Below are 20,850 nucleotides of genomic sequence, written 5' to 3'. Positions count from 1 at the left end.
CTCTACTCATTGAGCATGGTATAGTGGTTAAACATGGGAACCAGGAAGCCCAACCTCCTGGATTCAAATCCTAGTCTACCTACCATTCACTAGCATTTATAAGTTGCCTAATTATTTCTGTATTTAAGAGTCCCCATTATAAAGACAAACAATAGGGCTTATGTCCATTTGTAATAAAGACAATTTCATATATTTTAATTTCATTTATTAATTTAACTTTTGCAATGTTGGGGATTAAACTTGGGGCCTCATGCACGCTAGGCGAATTCTCTACATTTGCCTACACTCCCAACCCTACAAGATTTCCTATAAATAAAAACAGAGCAGACTGCAGATTACAGTCTTGAAATATCAGCTATTTAGTCACTCATTCAGCTCGCTGTCGCAGAGGCTTGCTGAGTCTGTGGGGTGTGAGAAAGGCACAGAAGTATAAAAATGTCTAAGACTATGCCTGCCGGCTCCCTTTCTGGTTTGCAGGCAACACGCTTGCTGAGAGTCATTGCATTCTCTAGCCCCAGGCCCCTCAGCCATGCTCAGTTCTGACAAAGCAGGGATCCTGGCTAAGGCCCTACGTGAGTGCAAGGACTCCTGAAGAAGCATTAGGTGGACAAAGCATGGAAAGAGTCCCCTTTGGGGCTCTGACTCGGTGCCCCTTCTCCAGGTGCTGAGAAGTCTCTCTGGCATGTGAGAGTTTCTGTCACACAAACGAGGAAATTGAGACTTGTAGTGAGGGGTGAAAAGGAAAGACATCCTCAGTGTCATACAGCTACTGGGTCATGAAAAGACTGAGGTCCATTAGTGGGTCTCTACAGAAAGTGGAGCCATCTTCCTAATGGGCATTTAGGATGAAGCATGGCCATTTTGGTGTTCACAGTCATTTGGGAGAGGAGCTGGGTTGTGCTACTTGTGCTCCATACTGGGTGCTAAGTGGACTAAGTCGAAGCAATGGCCTGTTTTGAGAAATACCAAGCTGGGGAAAGAACCAAGTACAAAAGCTAAGCTGCTGCTTTCTCTACACGGTCCCATCTCTTGGGTTAACATATAGGTCAGTACCTCCACAGACTCCTGTCTCTCCATCGGGGGCACTGGAATTTCTCTTTCCTTTTCCTCCTCTTCTTCCTCCTCCTCTTCCTCTTCCAGGTCACTGTCAACCTCCTGGGAGCCAGGCCGGTGGGGGTCGGCCAAAGCCACTGGCATACTAGCCAGGGCAGGGGGCCCAGGACAGAGGCTGTGGCTGGGGGGCCCGTCATCACTGACAAAGCAGGTCTCTTCACTGTTGGATGGCGAGCTGATGCTGTCAATGCCGCTGTCCCGGTTAGGCATCTTCTCACCATCCCGGGGCCCAGGAGCCAGCAGGAACAGGCAGCGAGAAGCCTCACCCTCAGGGAGCTGGGACCCTGTTGGCTGCGGGGGTGGCTGTGGCAACATGGCTGGCTCTGGGGGAACTGGGCAGGGGCCAGGGGCTGGCCTATCCGAGGCGACAATCACAGGCTCTCTGAGGTAGGTGATGGACACACATGGAGGCAGGGTATGAGCTTGACCAAGAGGCCTCTCCTACAACTATCCCTTCCTGTCCCAGGTCCACCCTTCACTCACATGGTCCTATAGGGACAAGACTCACCTTTCAAACTTCTCGATCAATGATGATACTGCTGCAGAACTAGTGCTGGCCTCAGCTCTGGGGGCAAGACCCTTGGCCACTCTAGGGTCTGCGGGCAGAGGACGTGATGGTGGTGGAGGAATGGGCTCAGGAGGAGGAAGCACTCGGGGCATCTGCAGGTAGCTGGGCTTTGGGGGGACTGGAGTGATAGATGGAAAAGAGAGGAGAGGTATCACTGAACTGGATTTCGACCAGGCTATACCTAATTTCACAGTTCCATAGCCCTGACTGACCTTAAAGTCACAGCTACCACCCTGTTTCAACCTCCTGAGTGCTGGCAGTGTGGGCACGTGCTATTTTCTGGCCTGAGGTAGGCACAGAGCAGGACTGACGTGAAATCCCAGTAGGATATATTAGCCGCAGGCAACACCTTTCTGCCCAGTAGATAGGTATCACTCACTGCCCTTTGAGATAAGGGCACTTCCCTATTCTTCTGCCACGCATTAATTTCTCCTTTCCTTTTGTACACCTCTCTAGTCCATTCCTCTGCTCTTAATGGAAGCACTTACCCTGTGGCTTTGGGCCTGGTGCCCGCTTCAGTGGTGAAGGACGTGGGCCAGGGATTTCGGTGGGAGGGCCTGGATCTGAGCGAAGCCGTTGGGGACCTTCTGGATGAGGCTCAAGGCTCTGGCCAGGGTCAAGGGACAAACTTTTAACCAGGATCCGGTTTCCCTGGTGCAGTCCTGTAGAGAGGGAGACTAGACATGAAGTGACTGACTGCTTTTACCCCAAGGGAGAACAGGAAGTAGCAGATCTTAACAGGTACCTAGGGCTAGGCTCCTCTAAGGCCTGTGCTAGCCACATGGTTTGCCAGGAAGCCTTTCTCCAGGTCTAAGGAGGAGACTGGCTATTTTCATGAAGAAGTCATGTCTCTGTGATTAGCATATTGATTAATACCTGTCAGTAGATAATTAAGGACTTAAAGTAAACTCTGGAATTTAACTAGGTTAAGGATAGGCGTGAATACCCTAAAATTCATGTACATACCTGTAGCTGTTGTTTATACATCCATTCTTCATTCTATTAATTGTCTTATTTTTGTTTGGTTTTGAGACAAGATCTCACTGGCTAGACTCAAACTCATGACAATCTTGCTTCAGCCTCCCCAGTGCTAGGATTATAGGCATAAACTAACCTTTCTGTCATTTTTATCTATCCCAATTCTTTCTTTTTTAAAAAAAGATTTATTTGTTTTATGTTTATACATTGTATGCAAGTACACTGTCAATGTCTTAAGACATAACAGAAGAGGGCATCGGATTCCCATTACAGATGGCTGAGAGCCACCATGTGGTTTCTGGGAATTGAACTCAGGACCTCTGGAAGAGCAGCCAGTGCTCTTAACCACTGAGTCATCTCTCCAGCCTCTATCCTATTTCTTAAAGCCCTAAGAATATCTGAACTTTCATGTCTACAATTTTATAGAGCTAAGTGTCTTTAAGACGATGAAACTGGGAACTAGAGAGTTAGCCGGTGATGGAGCACTTGTTTAGCATTTGCAAGGCCTAGGTTCCAGTCCCACTATATGCACACATACACACAGTGGAGAAACTATATTTTATAAGCAAACATTTTTCTTTTTAAATTCCCAGTGCCTTACCTTCCTCTATTTCAATATCTACCTCATGCCTCCCCACCCCCACTACCAGGATCCAGAATGCAGGTACAAGAACAGCTTTAAATCAGCAAGTAGCAACTTCATAAGAAGGAATCCTTTTTTAATGTTCTTCTTCCTTACCTTAAGACCCCTAACCTCACTTGATTGGGGCCCTAGAGGATATGATGGTTACACTTACAAAGAAAGATTTAGGCTGAGGAAGCAATGATTGACCCCCACTCACCCAAATCCATGTCCCAAGTAAAAGAGCACAGTATTTATGTGGCTGGGTAGGAGGCTGTGGGATGTGCCTCAGAAATAATAGGGAAGTCAGGTTGGGCCAGAGAAGAATGAGAAAGTCTTGGATACCAACATGAAGAGCTGCTCAACTTTTCTGTGGTGAAGGAGGTCACGAAAAGCACTGTGTAAGGAGAGATGTGTGTAAGAGGGTGTGAGGACAAGGGAGGGGAGCACTAGTCAAGAACTCTGGAAGCACCAGGCATAGTAGCACATGCCTATGAGCCCAGCACTTGGGAGGCTAAAGCAGAAGGACAGTGAGTTCAAGTCCTGCCTGGGCTACATACTAAAAGCCCAACTGAACACAAATAAACACATAAGAGGTCCCACAGCTACATCTAGCACATGGTGTATTATACTGTGCCACAGCCACGTGGCATGTTATCTTAAGGCTTTTACTTTATATCACAGTGTCATAAACAGACAGTCATCAATGGGGTCCCCTAAGTCACAAAAGCACATGGAATTTATAGTGCTTCATACAACTGCCAGGTCACACAAATTCAAACTTCTAAGCACATGTCTTCACCCACCTGAAAGCCTGGGCACATATAAGTTCATAGACCAGCAGATACAATTCCACACATGATTATACAGCATTAAATTCATCTATTAACATGGTCAAGCACAGTGGGTCACTGGTGGCGCATGCCTTTAATTAGGAGGCAGAGGCAGGCAGATCTCTGTGAGTCTGAGGCCAGCCTGGTCTACAGAGTGAGTTCCAGGTCAGCCAGGGTTATTACAAAGAGAACCCCTGTCTCAAACAAAAAAAGATAAGGTGAAACACTATCATAAAGGCATATTGAAAACACAAATGGCAGTTCTATCACCTTACACAAGATCACTTAATCACATAACCACTATATATCACCCAAGCACAAAGAATTACAAAGGTATTTTTCCATTTACATTACAGGATCACGGTCTTTCATATTACAAGCATAGTTACAAATAAAGACCACAGCCACATAGGATCCATTATACCAGGTTATGAAAAAAATTGTAACAGCAAGAGAGCATAAAGTCATAAGCCACTACATACCCAGAAACATGGATCCAAATCAGACACATTTCATAATTTATTGTGTCACAATCAACAAACATGCCCATGGTGTCTGAGGGTCTTAGCTCAAGGAAACAGACAAATGCAGATACAAAACATAGAACACATGTCTCTTCCTGCTCTAAACAATGTTGTCATATGCTGTCTTTACATACAGAGACATCCATACCCTTGCTCACCAGATCACTCGAGGAGAAAGAGTTGCAGGGGATTTTGGGTTCTCCTAGTGTTAGAGGGTACCCAGGTGTTCTACAGCAGCTTCCCGAACTCCTGACCTTATCCTGGATACAGACCCTTCCCAGCCCAAGGAAACATGTGCTCTAGATCCTGGTCCCAGTGAACTTCTTCCACCTTGTACCTGGCTTTGGGTGAAGATTCTTCCCATGCCTTCCTACCTGAGCAGGCAGAGTCCAGCCTGCACAGCAAGGGCATTCTCCTCCTCACCTCTGGCCCAGTAGAGCTGCTTATCCTTCCCAGCTCAGCACATCTTGGCTGGCCCTGCCCTGTCCTCTCTCTGGGAACAGGACTGAGAAGAATGAATCACCTGGAGGATGGTACAGGTATAGACATGGTTGCAAGGACACATGGCCAGAGAAGTAATAACGATGGCCAAACAAGGCCAAACACACTGCCATGCACATAGATATACACAGGTACCATGGTCCCAGGAGCTCTCTACCTGCTTTTCAGCCCTCAACACCTCAAAGCAGATGAGCTATCGTGAACAAGTCCTCCCTACCAGGCTACAGCTAGGTATCAAGGCTCTCCTGCAAGGGGGGGAGGGGCTCTGCCCTTCTATTCCCCTGCTTCTCAGACTGGTATGACCTACCATTCTCCAAGGCTCTGCCCTGGCCATTCTCTCTGCTCCTTACCCACCTGACCCTCCCATGGGAGCTGCACCAGCTATCTCTCCATTCTCTCTCTCTCCTTGTAAGCAGTCCTGTAGAACAGGCTAGCTGAATGAAGCTGAGACTCAGGGATACCCTGGAGTCCCAGTGAGGTGGGCAGGAATTCTGTCCATTTTCTTGTGAAGGGAAAGAGATGAAAACAAAGAAAGACTTGGTGAGTACTAGCCCACAGTCACACATGAAGGAAAGAGCTGACTCTCAGGTAGACTAAAGTTAACCCTGCTTTCCAAAGGAAAGCCACAAGGACAGGAGAGGACCCTAGTGTCATAGAAAAACTGTGACTAGTAAAAGGCATACCCACAATCCTGCCCACAGGACAGCAGGGCTTCAGTTCAGGAGTCTGAAGATGGCCAAGATGAGGTCCCACTGAGGGAAGAAGATCCGAGACCCCTGCCTTATACTTCTGTAGACCCCTTATTCCCAGTGTCTCCTGTTTTCTTCAGTGACTCCCTTTGCCCCAGGGCTTCTTTCTTGGTGGAATCTTCTTATAGACAGATCACATGACCTACCAGCATAGGAACTTCCCATAAGTCCCTTCTACCGTGGGAAAATATAAACATTTTCACTAGATCTCGGTAGCCCTTTATAGCTGAACTTTTGGGTTTCCCTCAGTTGATTTTAGTAAGTGAACTATATTTCGAAGCTGCTAGACTCTGTGCAGAGACAGAAAAATCTTGTTCCTGCCCTCAAGGGAGCTACTAGAGTAGGGCCCACTTCCTCCTTTCTAAAAACCACAGTACTTCCTATTTCCCCATCCATCCCACCTACCCAGAGCCTAAATTGGCTTGCTCCAGACTATTTTTTCTTATGGTTGATAATTAATTTAAAACATTTGCTGACACACATATACCCACACTCACACCCCCATGAAGGCTCTCTCCCAGCACTGCTCCTTCCGCCTCTGGGTCTACCAGAGTCCCTACTGTTTCTCTCACACATAGTCATCATGAATCTTCTAACAGCCCGTATAGTATGCCAACTGTGCACAGCCCTCAAAGACCCAGAGAGAACCACAGAGTCACCCCATGTATCCTATCAGTGTGTCGTGTGCTCAGCACAACACACATAACCCAACCACTGCTCACAGCAATGACAGGAAGCAGACCCTGAAGACCCTGAGCATCCTAGGAGTTCCCAGATACTCCCAAGCTCAGATGTGAAAATTTTATATATATATATATATATATATATATATATATAAAACCCTCAGCTGGCTGTAAGGGCAATGGATTTTTGGTTGTTTGTTTTAGGGAGGTGGAGAGGGGGAGGGAGAGAGACTGATGTTATACGTGCTATAGTGCTGTAAGCAGCACATACTGGGAAAGAACTTCACTACTGAGCTCCAGCTCAAGAAACAGCAATATACTACAAAAGTATAGTAATGAAAACAGCATGGTACAAACAAACTAGTCAATGGGCTAGAACTGAGAACCTACATATAAACCCACATTCCTATATCTACCTGACTTTTTAGAAAGATGCCAACAACCCTGGAGAAAAGATAGAATACTCAAAATGGATAGATACATGTAGAAAAAATGAAACTGCATCCTTATTTGCTGACACAGATGTGGGGGGAGGAGAACACATATTCACTGATGGTGGGAAGCACACTAGTGAGGCCACTGTGGAAATCAGCGTGGAGGTTCCTCAAAAGCCTAGAAACAGATTAGCCACATGATCCAGCTATATCACTCTCAGACATTTACACAAAGGATCCAGCTATATCACTCTCAGACATTTATGCAAAGGATTCTCTATCTTACTAGAGAAGTACCTGCTGCTTCATGCTCATTACTGCTCTATTCACAATAGCCAGGAAATGGAAGTAACTTAGATGCCCATCAACTGATGAATAGATAAAGAACATGTAGTACTTTTACACAATGGAATGTTATTAAGCTGTTAAGAAAAATTAAATTGGTGCTTGGGTGGTGGTGGCACATGCTTTTCATCCCAGCACTTGGGAGGCAGAGGTAGGTGAATCTCTGTGTCTTTTGAGGACAGCCTGGTCTACATAGTAATTTCTAGGACAGCTAAGACTATACAAAGAAACCCGTCTTACACTTGATCTTAGCCAAAAGGCCGAGAAGCGATAGAAACCCTGTCTTAAAAAATGAAAAAAAAAAATAAATTCACAGGTAACTGAGTGGAGCTAGAAACAATCATTCTGAGTAAGATAACTCAGAACCAGAAAGAAAAATGTTGAATGCTTTCTCTCCCTCCTGAGTGTTAGCTTTGAATTGTCAGCTTTGTGAGTTCCATTTGGAATACCCATAGTGTGACCATGGGTAAATTATTAAGCCATGGCAGAGAACTTTCAATGAGAGACAGAACTAAGTGACTTAAAGGGTTAAAGGGGAATAATGGAAGATGAAGGATTAAATTAGGATTGGGCATGGATATCAAGGCATAGGAGAAAATAACTTGACCTGGTATTAAACTGACTTCTGATGCAGTATGAATGTGTTGGCCGATTACTACACCTATTGATGCTCATCAAAGAAGCTTCTAAGTTTTAGTAGATGGGGATTAACACAGAGACCCACAACTGGCCCTGGTGTAGAATTTAAAAGAGTGCGGGATGCCCAGGGAGAGATGAATGGGTATGATACACATACATCAAAGCCCTTCCTCCCAGAGCTCAGGGATCATTGTAACAGAAAGGGCAGAAATATTTTTAGACCAGAGATAGTGAATAGTGATAAGAAGACATTGTCTCGAGACAGAAGGAAAGTTATACATATCAAGTCATAGTAGTTGTGACGGCACACACAAGACCTGCACAAGGTCAAGTCAGACAAATCCTATTGTGAAGAGGGGAGGTGGGCACCAAGTCCCATTCCTAGACTTTTGGTAGCAGCTGGGAGAGGGCGAGTCAGTTTTGTTTTTAGAGTATGGTCACTGGTAGATCAACCATGCTCCAGTGAAAGGTCATGTGTCTAAGAATGTATTGGTACCACAAACTGCATTTGATGTGGTTAAAATAGGGCACAAAGTTGGGTTGGTAGGGAAGGGGGGTGGATCTGGGAGAAGTCAAGGGAAGAAGGATGAATACAATCAAAACATATTGTATGAAAGTAACGAATGATAGAAGAAATAGTAAAATTATTCAAAATATTGTTTCTGATTTGAGCATGTGCCTGTTTGGCAGATATCCGGAGGACGTGTTTCTGGGTTTATATGGCAGGGCAGGTTCAGCTTCCAGAAGCTCCTCCTCTGGCCCATTCTTACTGGAACCTGACCCTGCTTCTCCTGCATCTCTTTCTGGAAAGTTCAGCTGCCAGCTCTCCCTCCTTCCCTGGCCAGCAGCATCCTGTCTCCCTTCTCCCAGCTGTAGCCTTGGCTTCATCTCAAGACAACTATTAGAGCTGCAGACGGGCCTTGGCTGTTAACTCTCTGATAACCTGGGACCAATAGCTCCATAGCTCTGGACTCACTTTTCCCATTTGCAAACTGGGGGCAGTATATGTACGCTGTTCATTGTGAGAAACTAGTGAGAAGTGGGGTGAGCAACCCATAACCCCAGCAGTCAGGTCTCCTCTAGGAGGATGCAGACTTCTCTTAAGAGGGGACTGCCTGGGGACAGCTGGAATGTCTGAGGTTGCTTTTGGGTGGCAACAGAGAACAAAGGGAGTGAAGAAGGAGAAGAAAGAACGACAGCAAAAAGGAAAGCACTTTTGAGTAACCAGGTCTGTGGGAGGGGGGGATGGGACTCAGACTCTTAAGTCTTTCGGACTGGAGGGAGAAAGGAAGAGCTGAAGGTACAGCTGCCCTCACTCTTCCCATATGCCTCCTGAGCATGAATGAACTTCAGCTCCACTGTGTCAGTCCACCTTCAGGGTAAGACTGCATCCAGGCCTGGCTTGGTTTAGCAGATGTTCCTTCGGAATCGGAGCACAAAGCTTTGTTGAAATGTGTTCTTTACAGGAACCCCAAGGGGAGCCCAACCATTCCGTCTCTGAAGCCTACTCTTCTTGGCTATAAGGGTCTGGGCCAAAAATGGGGTAATTTCAGCAGTGCAAAGGCACTTTTAGAAAGTGGGAGGCATCTGGCGAGCAAAGAGCTTCCTAAGGACTGTGTCCTCCTGCAAAACAGGTTTCTATAAAGGGTCTCTTTGATTTTTATTTTTGCTTTGTAATTATGAGACAGGGGCTCATTATATAGCCCAGGCTTGTTTAGAACTCACTCTATAGCCCAGGCTGACCTCAAACTCTTGGTAATTCCCCTGCCTGGGCCTTCCAAGCACTGGGTTTAGAGGTGTGTACTACAGCCCTCCTTTAACTTTTTGTTTGTTCTTTTTATTTTTGAAACAGCCTCAGTAGCCCAGGCTGGCCTCAAACTTAGCAGAGAACAAACTTGAACTCTCGATCTTCCTGTTTTCACCTCTTTGGGGTTTGTTTGTTTGTTTTTGTTTTATGTTTTAAGTTTCCTCTGAAAAAAATTCTATAAAATAGAAGAAATTTCCTTCTTCAAAGTGGAGGGATATTCTGTAAGTGAGAAGTTCTACAGAAACCCATTGTAAAGTAGATGACCTGCCAATAAAAGAAGATTTCATAAAGGAGAAAGCTTGTCCGTTAATTTTTTTTCTTGTAAAGGAATGAACCTTTCTGTAAACTGTGAACCCTGTGTGAAGTGAGGAGTTTTCTGTAGACTAAGACAGATCAAAGAAGCAGGAAAGGACTAGTGGGAAGCAGGTGAAGCCAAGAGCACACGCATCACTTACACTACAGACATCATCCCCTCCATCCAGCTGTTACCTTGCGGGAACAGTGCCTGATTTCAGATCTTCCGATCTTCAAGGGTCTCAGGTGGAATCCCCTAATTTTAAGAATGAGAAGGCCAAGCCAGGCGGTGGTAGCACACACATTTTAATCCCAGCACTGGGGAGGCAGAGGGAGGTGGATCTCTGAGTGAGGCCAGCCTGGTCTACAAAGGAGTTTCTGAACAGAGAAACCCTGTCTCAAAAAAAAAAAAAAAAAAAAAAAAAAAAAAGAAAAGAAAAGAAAAGAAAAGAAAAAGCAGACCAATTGAATCAAAATAAAACTCAAGAGGCCAACTTTGTGGGCTTTCATGTTGACTAGTTATTTAGGCCTCTTATACCTTTGCTGTTGACCTTTTTGAAAAGTTTGTTAATTTATTATTACTGTTATTGTTGTTATTATTAAATGAGAGACAAACTGAGACCTGGAGTGGGAAGGGAGCTCAGAGGAGAACTTTGTGATGTCAGGTCCACAGTTATTTTGTGACAAGTGTCTTTACCTACTAAAACACCTTGTTAGTCCAGCTCTTTACCTTATATTGATAATGTTCTGGCCCTTGGGCAGCAGCCTTGGAGGCCCTTTGTCCCGCTCCTTGAAAGGACCCTGGCTCTTTCATGTTAAGAAAGTTATTTCATATTTGCCAGGCAGTCCCTGAATTAAAATCTACCACTGAAAACTAAAGAATATGTAGAAATCTCTAGAACTTAAGTTGTTTTTTAAACAAAACAACAACAACAAAAACAGGGGTCTCTAGCCTATACTGACCTCAAAGTCCCTATGTAGTCCAGGATCACCTTGAACTTAGGATCTCTGTGTCTCCATATATAGAGTACAGGCCTGGCTGAGCAGCAGCAGTAGCAGCCTCCTCCTCCTGTTCTTATGGCAAGGTTATACTTTGTAGCCTACGCTAGTCTCCAACTCACTGTGTAGTTCAGGCTGGTTTTGGAATTATAGTGATTCTCTTGCCTCTACCTGCAGAGTACTGGGATTACAGATATGCACCAGTGTATGTGGCTTATGCAGTGCTAGGGGAATCCAACCCAGTGCTTCCAGAAACACACTACCAATGAAGCTGTTACTTTTTCAAGATGATGTAAGATATGGAAATTCAACTGCTTATTAAACATCTGTTCTAGGTCAGGCATTGTATTGACACTTTCGTGTGGCATGCTCTGTGAGTTATTAGTGCCATTTTATACATAAAGAAAACAGGTACAGGTATGGTGGCACAGGCCTTTGATCCCAGCACTCAGAGAGGCAGAGGCAGGTGGCTCTCTGTAAGTTGGAGGCCAGTCTGGTTTCCAACTATAACTAGTTCCAAACTAGCCAGGATTACAGAGTGAGTCTATGTCTCAATTTAAAAAAAGGAAGAACAAGGGAAAGAGGACAAAAAGGAAATGAAAGCGAGGCATAAAGCAGAAAATACCTGACTTGAGGCTAGAATAAGTGAGCAGTGGTTAGATCCAAAGTGTATCTATGAGTAGCCACAGAGCACATTTCTTGTGAATTTGCTGAGTTGGGGAAGAAATCATATTTGGAAGGACAGATAAGACAACTTTCTGAAGAATGTGGTTTTAAGTTGAGCTGTCCAGAATAGAGTGTTTTTATTTCATACATAGGTGGTCAAGGTGGTCCTACAGATGAAGGAAGAAAGGTTGACAAAAGTTGACCTGAAAAGGTGTGTAGATGAAGCATGTAATTAAAACATAGAGTGCTGACTTTATAAGAAAGTTCCAGAATAGGAAGTCTGGCAGGAAATGCCAAAGGATGCCAGTAGGCACCCCAGCCACTGATATTAGAAACTGACTTATGGGGGACATAGTTAGTGACAGACACAGAAACAGATAAAACAGGCAGATCAACATAGAGAAGCAGCTAGAAACTTCCAAAACTAAGACTGAGCCAAAACGACATAATCTATAACACAACACAAAGTGATGCAAAGACCCACATGGATATGTGCAGATACGTGTGAATACATGCAGACCTACAAGGATCTCTGCAGACACACAGGCAAATTAACACACACACACACACACACACACACACACACACACACACACACACACACACGCAAGAGAAAGGCTAGTAAAACATAAAATAACCCATGGGAACAGAGACTGCCAAAAGGACAGGCACACGCACACACACTCACATGAACACTGCTGTCTAAAAGCATAAGCAACCCATCCTGCTTCCATCTGCTTGGTTGCTGTGAAGGCCGAGCCACTTCTGTTGGTCTTCTCTGGACCAGAGTCCAGAAAAGGACAGGGGGTGGTAGCTCCACCCCTGGGAGGAGCTGGGGACTTCAGAAGACAGAAAGGGAAGGGAGTGGAGCTGCAGCTGGGAGCACTGGGGACAGTAATTACTGTCAGCTAGGGCTGCCACGCTGGCTAGGATTACCCTCCCAAGGAAGACAAAGCCACTAGAGGGATGGTCCCTCTGACCTCTGTCTTGACCCCAGGGTTGTCCCCCTAAACCCATGCATCCACCCTCCTGCCCAGTAGAAGCCTGGTCAAACCTGAAAACTGAGTACACAGAGGAATTAGGAGAGGAAAAGATCCTTTATAGAAAGCTAGACCTGGTGGTGGTATATGGCAGTAATCATAACATTTGGGAAACAGAAGCAGAAGGACCAAGGGTTCAAGGCCAGTCTCAACTACATAGTGAGTTTAAGGCCAGCCTGGACCAAGCGAAACCCTTTGTAAAAAAAAAGGAAACAAACAATCCTTAATAAAGAAAGATTCTGGGACAAAGACAAGGAACCAGAAAGCAGGAAACCTTCAGAAATCCAGATAGATATGAAATACAAAACAGAAATCGGGACAAGTCTGAATGGACAGGGAGGCAAGGTGGTTGGCATGAAGCATGGAAGTCACAGATGGATGCAGGCCACGAGGCAAAATGGCAGGCCAGGGACACCTGTTGAATATGGCTACAATGGGCCTTTGGGCTTGACCTGTGACATTTAATCCTTTCAGCAGTCCTAAAAGGTAGGCATTACATGACATTTTATAGATAAGAAAACTGAGGCATGAATAGCAAGACCACATGAAAGTTTTCAAGGAGGCAATGGAGGGGGGGGGGTCTGGGAGGAGGCCTCTCCTCATCATCGCCAGAGACATGGCTGAAAGATCCCTGAAGGGAATTTTCAGAGAGCAACAGTCCCAGAGATTAGGAAACTCACCCTAAAAGACACACAGCAAAAGAGACTTCCACCTCCCCTAACCCCTCCCCTGCTGCCCTGCAGTGTGAGAGGGGCTGCACCTACACCTGGAATGTATTAGGTAGAGGGGCCCAGCCTGGGGGAGCCAGGAAGAAGCTGGAAGGGAAGCTGAGAAGGTGAAGGCAAAGGAGGCAGCGTGGGCGGCTGCAGAGGCAGCGCTGGCCTTACTGGCTAGCGGAAGGCCTTCTATGCCAGCTGCAGCTCCCAGGGGCCAGCCCTGCCAGTCCCGCCTTTCCCACTTTCCAGAGAAGACTCAGTGACTTAACCCTTTCCCTTTCGGGGACACTGTGAAGCATAACACAGGAAGTGGAGCAGACAACAGAGAGGGAAAAGGCAACCGGAGCGCCTGCTGTGGCCCTGCAGCTCTGGCCACACACCTGTGACCTCACCATCCTGTTCTTACTCTGGGGCCCAGGAAAACACAGCTGGTGCCTGTTGTGCACTATTCTAGATGACTTATGTTGGGGTTCCTCAGACTTAGTGTATCCTAAAAATAACAAGCATCCCTACTTTAGCCAGCCTTTAGTTGGCTCCTCCTCTTGTTTTCCCCACCCCAGGAACAGCAAGGACTTCTAATCATCCAAGTCAGACTGGTCTTTCTCCACCAGTCCTCTGAAGCTTAATTCACACGATCAACTAACTCCCAAACCCTCTCCACAGGCCAGCCAGGCTTACCCTAGCCTCGGGGTGAACTCCGAATAGGAACAAGAAAGCCCTAAACTCAAGAACACTGCCCCACACCCATCCTTGAGCCACAATGGCCTCTTGTCTATTCCTCGAAAGTGCTTTCTTCCGCCTAAGGCTTTGGCACATGTTGTTCCTGCAACATGAACTGCTTTTCCATCTCTCCTCACCTCTGGACATCTATTTATGCTTCAGGTCTGAACACTAATGTCTGACCTGACTCCTCTCCATGTACCCCTGCAATGGCTGTGCTGGTGATGACTTGCACTGTATCTTTCCTGCTAGATGCGAGCTCCATGAAGACAGGGCTGTTTCTCAGCATCTATCGCAGAGCTGAGCACACTGTAGACAGGTTCACAAAGTATTTATGGTTGTCCTATTATATGCCAGGCAAATGGGATAAGCAATATTAGAAATGGGGAAATTGAAGTCCTGAGATGGGAATGAGGCCTAGGGACACAACACGCAGATCCAGGAAGGCTGAGGTTCTTCACTGGATATCCTATAACCTTGTCTCCGAATGTTCTGGAGGTAAAACAGGCGCCTTCCAGGGTCAAGCTATAGGACACTAGAGCCCTGGAGGGCTGGATTTTCGGCTCCAAGGGTGCATGCTCTCTTTGCATTAAGGAACTCAACTCCAAGTAGCTAGCCAATGACAGGCTATGCTTTCTGCCCTCATTCCAGACAGGTCCTAGCCCCACCCAGCCAGCGTCTGGCCAGCACCACATCTGCCTAAGGCATTTAGCTAACTGGCTGCAGAAAGCCACTGCTTATGTCTCTGTAGGGTACAGTTAACTGTCAGTCACTGTTGCGGGTGGAGGGAGCCCTAGCTGGGCCCCCCTTGGACAGGACATCTGAAAGGGCTGAGTGGAGGTGCCAAGCACCTCCATTGGAAACTTCTGATTCCTCTCATCTGGAGAAGTCCCTTTGCCTACCTATCCACCTCACCACGGAGCTCCCACCTACCAAGCCTTTATACTGCATTGTGTCTGAATGGCTCCAGCTTACTAGAAACTAAATCTGACATGTTTGTTTCCCAAACCTACAAACCTCACCACCTAGCTCACCACTTTTCCTATCCCACAGATCCTTCTTGGGAAACAAAACAAACAAGAAAAAAAACAAAACAAAAACAAACAAACAAACAAAAAAACCTATGGGGCCTCTCAAATACCCTCACCATGAAAAAACGAGGAAGGGGCCACACAACTACTTGGTGATGTTTGATTTGCCTTTTAGAACTTCTTTGTGAAAGCCAGCTATCCTCAATGTGTGTGGAATACCCCCCCTTTCCGAAAATGTTTAAAGCTGACACACACACACACACACACACACACACACACACACACACACACACAGACACATCAGAATGTGGCTCTGCTGACCTCAGCATGTCTTCAAGGATGAAACTGCTCCTCAGAAGCACACATACTCCGCATAAGAGCCACCTTGTTGGTAGTGAACACTTCCAAGCAACTCTCACACAGAAATCCTGCTGAAGATTTATAATCTTAAGTCCGTGTCTAGTGACCATTACTATTCTCATATCCTCCTGGGCTTCTCAAACTCATCGAGTCTCAAACACAACTTATCACCTTCCCCTAAAGAATCAGGTCTTCTTCTCTTGTGTAGATGACTCCACCACCATCCACTAGGTCACTGGAGTTAATTGCTTTGAGAAAACCACCCAGAACCATCCTGGATTTTCTCCCCTTCCTTGCCTCTACAGCCATTACTAAGGCTTGTCCATGTTGACGATGAAATGTTCTTCTAAACTTTAACCTGAGCTACCATCACCTCTCACAAAATCTATGACACCCATGTTTGTCCCTCCACAGACTTCCACTACTTAACCCCTTCCATTCTCCATCTGCTCCTATGAGAGCTCCAAAACTCTAGCACTTAAGTACATCATTTCCCTGTGAATGAACCCTTGATGGTTCCTGTTTGCCTTCAGGACAAAGTCTATTTGCTAGCCATATTTTTCCACCCTTCCCAATACCAGGCCCCTAATCAGTGTTTGCATGTCTTTGCTGACACCTGACCTTTAGTTCAACTGACCTCTACATTCTCTAGGTCTTAAGTCTTAGTTGACATACTTCTAAGTCCTGTCCCTTGGGATGGGATGGGGTCTTGCATTGAGAAATGAATGCTCATACCAGATTTCCTAGGCCTAGAGTTCTGGAATTGCAACTGCCTTCCAACTCAAAACAGTCAAATAGTAGCCATTCACAAAAGCAAGGGAGAAAGGTAAACCAAAGGTATCCAGTGTTGGGGGTGGGGGCAAAGGATTAACCTGCTCTCTTATATCCCATGCTTCCTTTCTGGGCTGAAAGTGAGTTGAGGAATATCCATATGATTCTGGGAAGAAAGGGAGACCAATGTTCACTCACTATAGAAACTTGGCTAAATCACTGTCTCCAGTTCTCCATTGACTCAACTGGAAGAAAAAAAAAAAAAAAAAACAGGCCTGGCTTCTACCCTAGGCTATGCATCAAAACCATCTGGGAATCTTTGATGTTGGGAAAGGCTTTCACCATATAGCTCTGGCTGGCCTGGAACTCAAGACATTTTCTTGCCTCTGCCTGGCATTAAAGATGTACACCACTACACCTGTCCCTTGTCTGGGAATCCTTTTTTGAAACCAGATTCCTAGATTGTAACTCCAAGCCTCTGTAACTCTGAATTGGAGTCTGAGACTGACATTTATTCCTCAAGGTCAACAAAGGATTCTGATGTATACTGAGACTAAAAAACCCAGACGCAGCTATTGTCTAAGGACTTTTGTAGCTTAAGCTTAAGTCTTTTGAGTCTCTGAAGATGTAACCAAGTAAGAAAGAACCAGCCCCTTCCACTACTTTCATTGGCTGCTTTTCTTAGTTCCCCCACAAAATGGCTCTAACATCAACTCCTTTGACTGAGCTAGGGTCAGGCCCAAACTTTCTCCAACTCAACAACATTGAGAAAGCATTCCAGGCCTCAGCCTTGAGGACTATAGCAGGATTCTCCCTCATCCTTATGCATAAACCTACACTTGGAAGCCCTTTGCCAACCCTTTCCAAGTGTTGGGGACAGGGGTATCTCACTGGGTTATCCCAGTGACCCAAGGAAGCCTTGGCCTTTATCAGCCTAAAACAAGAGCATAAACACTCTCCACTAGGAACTAGAAAGAATAACAAAAAGAAAGGGCCCGGAGGTAATTCAGAGCTCTTCACATAGATAAGATATAATTATTATTTTCACACCACCCACCCCCCTGCTGCTCTGGGATGTGCCACTGGGACTTAAGGCTGGTGATTCAATAAAAGTCTCAGTAGTCTGATGGAGAAAGGCAGCAGACACATGCATTGCTTAGCATGTGGACGAAAATGCTTCTAACCTTTTAACTAAAGCTCAGGTTTCTGTCTCTCTCCCTGTTTCTTGCTCTCCCTTTTATACACACACCCTCAATCCACCACCCCTGCCCATTCTGAGCCAATTATAGGCAAGTCCTACGGAGAGAGGCAAGTCACTTGTGCCTACCTCTGAGCTGGCTGTGCAGAGGGGGGAGGCGGGCCTCTCACAGCCCATGCTACTGTGAATCACATGGCCCAGTGCCCGCCTTGTCAGGACTTGAGAAATTCCTCCGCCTCTTCTTCAGGAGGGTTTTATCTCCTCATATTTTACTTTTTAAGCCCTTAGTTGCTGAGGGCATTGCAAAAAAGAATCTGACGGATTCCTAGATATCACTCTCTAGATGAGGGGAACTGAGGCACAAAAGAACTGAAGTCATTTATCCAGGGACACACAGTAAGGTGAGGAATGGCTAGATGTGAGAGCAAGGCTTTCCCTTTCTACCTCCAATCTTTACTTTTAAGTAGAAGACTCCTGCAGGAGCAGTGCTGGAGCAAGCCTTTAATTCCAGCACTTGGGAGGCAGAGGCAGGTGAATTTCTGAGAGCCAGAACCACCCGGGCTACACAAAGAAACCCTATTTTGAAAAACAAAAAAGGGGGAGGGGTGTAAAATAAAAGATACCACTCAGGCAACAGAGGCAAGGATTTAACTGGGGGGTCAGGATCCTGAAAACAGCGCTATTGATTTGGGGAGAAGAGGGAGATGGTCTTGGAAGGGTCCCTGGCTTTAGAATCTGGAGGAACTGGTGGAATAGAAAAGCATGCTCATTATCAACCCCATGTTGACCAGAGAGGGCAGAGACCAAGGGTCAAGACCTTCCTAACTTTGACTCCCAGACCAAGAGTATTTGCTAGGTGGGAACTCAGTGTCCTCTTAGGCAATAGTTACAGGGGGGCCTACTGTGTGTTCCCTTACAATCTATTCAGACATTGATACCTGCCATGTGTTAGGCACGGCATTAGTCCCTTAGGTATATGACATAAAACAAGAGACGAAACCCCCTTGCCCTCAAGGAGCTCACATTCTGGTGGCATATGAGCAGCAATAAACAAGTAGACACATCCAAGAGGGCACTTCCGGACTGCGTTAAATGTAAGGATAGACACACACTGGCAGCTGTGATGGAGATTCACAAGAGGCCCTACTTAAAGTGGTCAGGGAAGGTCTCTCAGAGGGGACATTTGAGCTGAGACCAGAAAGATGAGGAGCAAGCCAGGTGGAGGGCTGAGGGAAGAGCTAACAGGCAGAAGGCAAAGCAAATGCAAAGGCTCCGCAGCAGGAGAGCTCTGGCTGTTTGGGGATTTGCAGGGAGGAGCTGAGATCTAGTAAGTACGTGTGAGTAGCCCCCCCCCCCACAGCATGTGTCCAGGGGAGTTTGGGGAGCCAGAAGAAGCAACAAGCAGGGCAGAGCATTAAAGAGTGTCAGCTGCCTATTTCCAGTTCACAAGGGGGTGAGGAGGCAGGGCCTGAACTCTCTCAGAGGTTCCATAACTATCCCAAGAACAGACAGCAGAGAGAGGCATATTCGGCCCGTGTTTTATGCTTCACCAACTGTCACTACTACCTGGTACTGAGCCACAGTCCTAGCGCTCTGTGGAAGGTGAGATATGAGCCCTGGAAGCAGCTAGAGGCTCACCACCTCCTTTAGTCCCAGCAAAGATAGGGCAGATATACACACTGCTCTCCCTTCAAGGCTCCCAGACTATGGCCCATGTGAGACTATCCAAGAGGCTCTGCTAGGCTGCTCAGATACTCTGAGCTATGAAAAGGCCCATCTGGGTCTGTGGCCCCAGCCTGACCTAGAGTTGTTCCACCACTGCAAACCCAAGCAACCATCCTGATGATCTTTCCAAACAATCTCCTAGCCCAGCAGCTCTCCCTTCTGAGCCCTCTGTTCGCTTCCTACCCACCAGCACCTTCAGCTCTTTCCTCCAGACCCATCTCCACCCTTCTCTCACATCAATACCTCCTACCTTGTCCGCCCCTTGCACTGTGGCCACGCACACCTAGCAGAAGCACAATCGAGGATCAGTCCACCACCTCCCTCTCTCTTTTGCTCATACTTTAGGGCTCCTGAGTAGTATAAAGGGAAATCACATAACTAGAAAGCTTGGCATGACTCTCCAGCTTCAGTTTGGGGAAGCGGGAAGACCACAGATTTTGGACTCTGATCTGGTTTTGAATCCAGGCACCATAATGACAGTGTGACCTTGGACAAGTTACTTCTCAGAGCCTCAGTCTGCACCCCTAAAAATGTGGTTGATGATATCCACTTCACAGATGGTTCCTGAAGCTGAAACAAGAATCCTTGTTAAAAAAAAAAAAAAAAAGTACCCAGTTCAGTGCCATGCACAAATGTAGGCACTTAGCTAATGGGAGACTTCGTTTCTCCTAGTCCCCCAACCACATCCCAATTGCTGCCCTGAAATCCTGCCCCCTTTTCTTGGAGCGCTTCCTCTCCTGTTAGCCTCAGCAGTTAAAAGAGAAAGGAGCCTTAAAGCTTGAGGGCGCAAGGGACAGAGAAGAGCAAGGGGCAAATGCTGAAAGACTGGACCGAAGGCTGCGGGGGTGGGAGAGGCTAGGGGTTGAGGGGACTCAAGGGGCTAGGGTGAACATGTTGGCCCCAAGTCCTAGAACAAGAACCCCTTCCCAGTACCAGGCCCGTGGCCCAGGTTCCCATGCTGTCTGGATCACTCACCAGGCCGAGGCTGCGAGCCCTCCAGGTGGTAGGAGAAGCGCAGGGCCCGGTGGTGCTGAGGACTAGGGCCGCAGGGCAAGACCCGGGAGCTTAGAGGCGCTCCCAGGCTGGCGTCCGAGGGTCCAACAAACTGAGGATCCAAAGGGCCTCCAAGAGCTGAGCCTGAGCCCCTGCGCACCGGCAGTCCGGGTTCCAAGGCTCCAGGGTCCGAGTCGGCACAGGCCAGCGGAGCGGCGCTGGGGGTATTTGCCGCTGAGCGTTCGGGATCCGAAGGCCCAGGGCCCCCCGGGACTCGGTGGCCATGCATGGTCCGGGCCTGGGCGCGGGGCCCGGGCTCCCCGCTTGGCTCCAGTTCCTGGGGCGGAGGCGCGGGCGGAGAAGGCCCGGCGCCCGGCGGAGCAGCGGCCTCAGGCTCGGGGGGCGGGGCTGCGGGCTCAGCCCCAATGCAGAGACTCGAGCCCCCGACCCCGGCTCCGGCCAGCAGCCGTGGCGGCGGCAGCAGCAACCGCGGCCACCGCCGTTGCCGAGCCAGGCATCGCCAGCCCTGGCCCCAAGCGGG

General features: G+C 47.1%; 1 protein-coding gene across 1 annotated transcript in view; it reads right to left on the bottom strand.

Annotated features, from left to right (window-relative positions):
- FGD1 (FYVE, RhoGEF and PH domain containing 1) overlaps window positions 1-20,598 on the bottom strand; it is a gene marked incomplete at its 5' end in the record, with an annotated part of 38,700 nt that extends 18,102 nt beyond the window's left edge. Inside the window, 4 exons of the mRNA XM_080910714.1 lie at window positions 1,054-1,495; window positions 1,622-1,799; window positions 2,170-2,343; window positions 20,292-20,598. Coding sequence (XP_080766840.1) covers window positions 1,054-1,495; window positions 1,622-1,799; window positions 2,170-2,343; window positions 20,292-20,598 — 1,101 coding nt within the window. The remainder of the gene's footprint in view (window positions 1-1,053; window positions 1,496-1,621; window positions 1,800-2,169; window positions 2,344-20,291) is intronic.
- Window positions 20,599-20,850: the final 252 nt, after the last annotated feature.

This window comes from Micromys minutus, assembly GCF_963924665.1.
Source record: "Micromys minutus genome assembly, chromosome: X".
NCBI lineage: Eukaryota > Metazoa > Chordata > Mammalia > Rodentia > Muridae > Micromys > Micromys minutus.
Note: the sequence above shows the minus strand (reverse complement) of the source record. Positions and strands in the feature narration are given on the sequence as shown.